Raw genomic sequence first — 3794 nt, 5'->3', positions numbered from 1 at the left:
CCCCTTTTCTCTCTCCCCACACTTTTTTTTCCCCTCCCCTCCTCTGCCCCAGAGTCCAAAGCTAAACTCCTCACACGTTTCCAAGCCTGACTTGTTTGTTTGCTTCGGTGGCAATTTAAGATGATTCACGCTCCTGGGCTTTCTGCTGTGCTTTTTTTTCTTTTTTTTTTCCCTCTCCCCCTGCCGCGCTCGGGTTGTTTTTGCTGCCCTACTGAAGCTTTTTTTTTTTTTGCCGTCCCCTTTCCAGAACCCGCAGGCTTCGCAGTGGAAGGATCCAGCGCTGAGTCAGCTGATGTGTTTCTGCCGGGAGAGCCGGTACCTGGACCAGTGGGTGCCGGTGATCAACCTCCCGGAGCGGTGACCCCGAGCCCAGCCCCGTCCCGCTGGAGTGGTGCAAGACTTTCGCAGTTGCTCAGGAAGGAACTCCCTGCCCCGGCTCCAGGATTCCGGGGCGGGCGGGGGGGGAGGAAAATTTAAACCCAACAACAAAAAAATATATATATAAAAAAAATAATAAAGCTAAAACATCCGGGGGGTGGGGTTTGGCTGCAGTGGAGCGATGCTGAGCGTGGAAACCCCGGAAAGCGGCGCCTGTGGAGGGATGAGCCCAACCCGAGGTGCCCCCCCAGAGCTCCCCTCACTCTTTCTGTCCTTAAGTGCCACTTAAAGTTCCTGCTTTAAACACCTTAATGAGCAAACGAGGTTAATCGAGGCCTTTTGCCGGCAATGTTGTATTTTTGGGATGTTAATTCTCACGTTTTTATGCTRAGATATATAATAATAATAAGTTATTTTCTGATATTGATGGAAAAATTATTTATACTTGGAGGTYTGAGAACCGAAGTGCCCTCAAGCAGTTGGTCTGCAACCACGAAATCTTCTCCCAGTTGGCTGCAAAAGCAGCGGCGTTAATATAATTGTTTGAAATTCGAGTGTTTTTTTGGGGTTTTGGTGTTCTTGTTTTGTGTTTTCTTTTTTTTTGAAATAAAGTGTAAAATCCAACCTTTGGCCCAGGGTTTTATTTCCTCACTCCAGGAGTGCGCAGGCAGCAGCTGCTTCCTCGTCCTGGCCACGGGCAAGGTCCTGTTGTGCAGCTCCAGTGTGGGTTCATTCCCGGCCCCTCCCAAGCAATTAAAGGCYGGAGCAGCCGATGCGCTGCAGGAAATGTTGGGAATGTTATTTATTTATTTTGCGTGAACGCTGCCGCAACAGGAGCTGGAATGAAGGGCTTTGCTGCCGCGGTTTCCACCCTCCTGCAGCTCCTGGGAAGGTGTGAAACCCGATTCCCTGCAGGAGGAGAAGCTGTCCCGGTGTTCCCGGCAGCACGGGCTTTGCAAAGCCCGGTCTGTGGCTTTGTGTGCGCCCCCAGCTCGGCCCGTGTCCCCCGGGGCTGGCAGCTCCCRGTGCCAGGCTCCTGTCTGGTGACACAGCCGGGCTGGCACAGATGGCATTTCTCGCTGTGGCAGGAAAATCCACCCATCCCTGCTGCTGGMACTGCCCGGGGAGGCCACGGTGACACCGGGGACCCACATTGTCCCTCCCTCCGGGCACCTGGCCGGACCCCATGGCCCCTCCAGAGGTGGCACTGGGTCACTGAGTGTCCCCAGCCCTGCAGGATCGGTGCCAGCCCAGCCAGGAGGGGAGGCTGGACCTGTTCTCCCACTCCTGGGATGCTCCAGCACGAGGCCACTCATCCCTGTCCCTGTCCCCATCCCTGTCCCCATCCCTGTCCCCATCCCTGTCCAGCCCCAAGCCCAGCCCAAACAGGTGCCACCCTGTGCCCAAGGGCACTGCAGCAGCACCAGCGCTCTGTTTGTTATTTCTCTAAGCTCCAAATCAATCCAAACCCCTTTAGTGTCTCCCAGTGCCACCCCCAGCCCTGTCCCCACACCACAAAGTGGGTGGCCTTGGGGGCACCTGGCCCAACACCCAAATTCTCATTTTTTCCCCCAAATCAGCTGCCTTGGCCAAGGACAGAGGTGCAGCCCAATGATGCACCGTGGTGGGGTCTCACCATGGATTTTTCCTGGCACCTGTAGATACAATGATCTCATTTCTCCTTCCTTAAAGAATCCTGCTAGGACAGAGCCTGTATTTCCCCCAAATTTAACAATCCCTGTTTTTTTTCCTGGAGGTATCGATGGCAAAGGTGAAATGCAAACACAACCACTCCAGAGTTCACGCGTCCCTGGATATTTTAGTTAAAAAATTGTGATTTAACAAAAATCTGTGGATTGAATGTCAGACACAGGGAGCTGTGGATTCATCCAGGACCCCACATCTGGATCCCACATCTGGATCCCACATCTGGATCAGCAGCCAGCCCCTGCCCCAGGCTCCATTTCAGGGCAGACACCAAGAACTCCCTGCAGCCACACCAAGGAGCTGTTTCAGGGTTGGAAATGGGGATCTCGAGCCAAACAAAAATCCCAAATCCTTCCCAAATTCCTGGGAACAGCMCGAGGCTCCCTCCCTCYCCATGCCCCACCAGCYCYACTCWGARTAATTAACAGAGATCATTAATTCCAACCAGGAGGGCGCCAAACAAACACAAACACAACGAGCAAGAATCAGTGCAGAGCTACATTGTTGGCTTTTTCAACTGCCACTAGAAAAAAAATACTCTTGATTACAAAAATAATTTGCACATAAGCACAGGAGGAGCGGCAGATTTCTCAGTCAGGCTGATTTTGGAGCTCTGCCAAAGAGATTTGTTAAACAAAGTTGGATTTCTTAATCTGTATCAAAAGTGGGTCTATAATTCTGTATAGAAATATGCAGCGTAAATGACAAGTGGTTCATAAATTCTGTAAATATCCTCCCAGAAATGCAGGGTCATGGCAGATCACAATTTCTGCACAGAAGGAGATCAGCAGCCAGCTGAAGTCAGGATTATTTTGAAACCCTTCGAAATTTGCTGTCATTATATAAAGTTTATGTATCTACACACACACAGAGAAAGGGGATTTTATTCTATGTATAATATATAAAATATAGACTAGATGGAGAGGCCCTCCAATTATAAATGCATAACCACAAGCTGGAGAGAATTTGGCATTTTTCCCATTTAAAAATGATTTTTTTTATAAAAATGAGTCAAGTTCTGACTCCCTGCACAGAAGCCAGCTGGGATTGGGAGTGAGGGCAGCGTTCCTCCAGCTCTGCCAGGGCACTTCCAGGGTGTGTTTTATACCAGCACASGTTTTTATTTCGAGAAGAAAATGCAGCAGAATCCTGGAAATTCTGCTTTTTCAACTCTTGGAAAGCAGGGAAAGCATCTCTGGTTCTCAATTTTATCTTTTATAAGCCCTGGGATGAGAGGCCAGCGGGAGGAAGGCTGAGACACAGCTCCCTGGAGCTCCCCAGCAGCTGCTACAATCATTTCTCAAGGTAGTTTTTGCTAAAAAAATGCACTTTAAACGTGTCTGTGCACAAACAGGTGCTAYCAGCAAAAAAAACCCCACAATTTAAAAAAATGTAAACCCGGTGATTCCATCAGATCTCCACGGCTTTGCTCTCCCAGCAAAGCTCAGGCAACTTTGGTCTGGTTGGAGTTGGCAAAAGCCACCAGGACCCCCCGTGCAGAGAGGCCAGAGCCCATTCCTCGGCCAGAAGGGCAGGGATTGGGGCAGAAACTCCTCGGAGAGGTGGGGATGGGCAGGAAGGATTCGGGAATGGGCAGGGAATGGGCAGGGATTGGGGCAGAAACTCCTCAGAGAGGCAGGGATGGGCAGGAAGGATTCAGGAATGGGCAGGGAATGGGCAGGGAATGGGGCAGAAACTCCTCAGAGAGG

At 50.8% G+C, this 3794-nt stretch overlaps 1 protein-coding gene across 1 annotated transcript in view; it reads left to right on the top strand.

Annotated features, from left to right (window-relative positions):
• Positions 1–1008, top strand: part of GADD45A (growth arrest and DNA damage inducible alpha) — a 2882-nt gene extending 1874 nt beyond the window's left edge. Inside the window, exon 4 of the mRNA XM_057386016.1 lies at positions 248–1008. Within this exon, the coding sequence (XP_057241999.1) occupies positions 248–361 (114 nt within the window). The 3' untranslated portion in view covers positions 362–1008. The remainder of the gene's footprint in view (positions 1–247) is intronic.
• Positions 1009–3794: the final 2786 nt, after the last annotated feature.

This window comes from Malurus melanocephalus, unplaced genomic scaffold (genome assembly GCF_030028575.1).
Source record: "Malurus melanocephalus ecotype Western Australia unplaced genomic scaffold, MMel_1.1 scaffold_900, whole genome shotgun sequence".
Taxonomy (NCBI): domain Eukaryota; kingdom Metazoa; phylum Chordata; class Aves; order Passeriformes; family Maluridae; genus Malurus; species Malurus melanocephalus.
The sequence above is the reverse complement of the archived record's forward strand: the minus strand, read 5'-3'. Positions and strand labels throughout refer to the sequence as shown.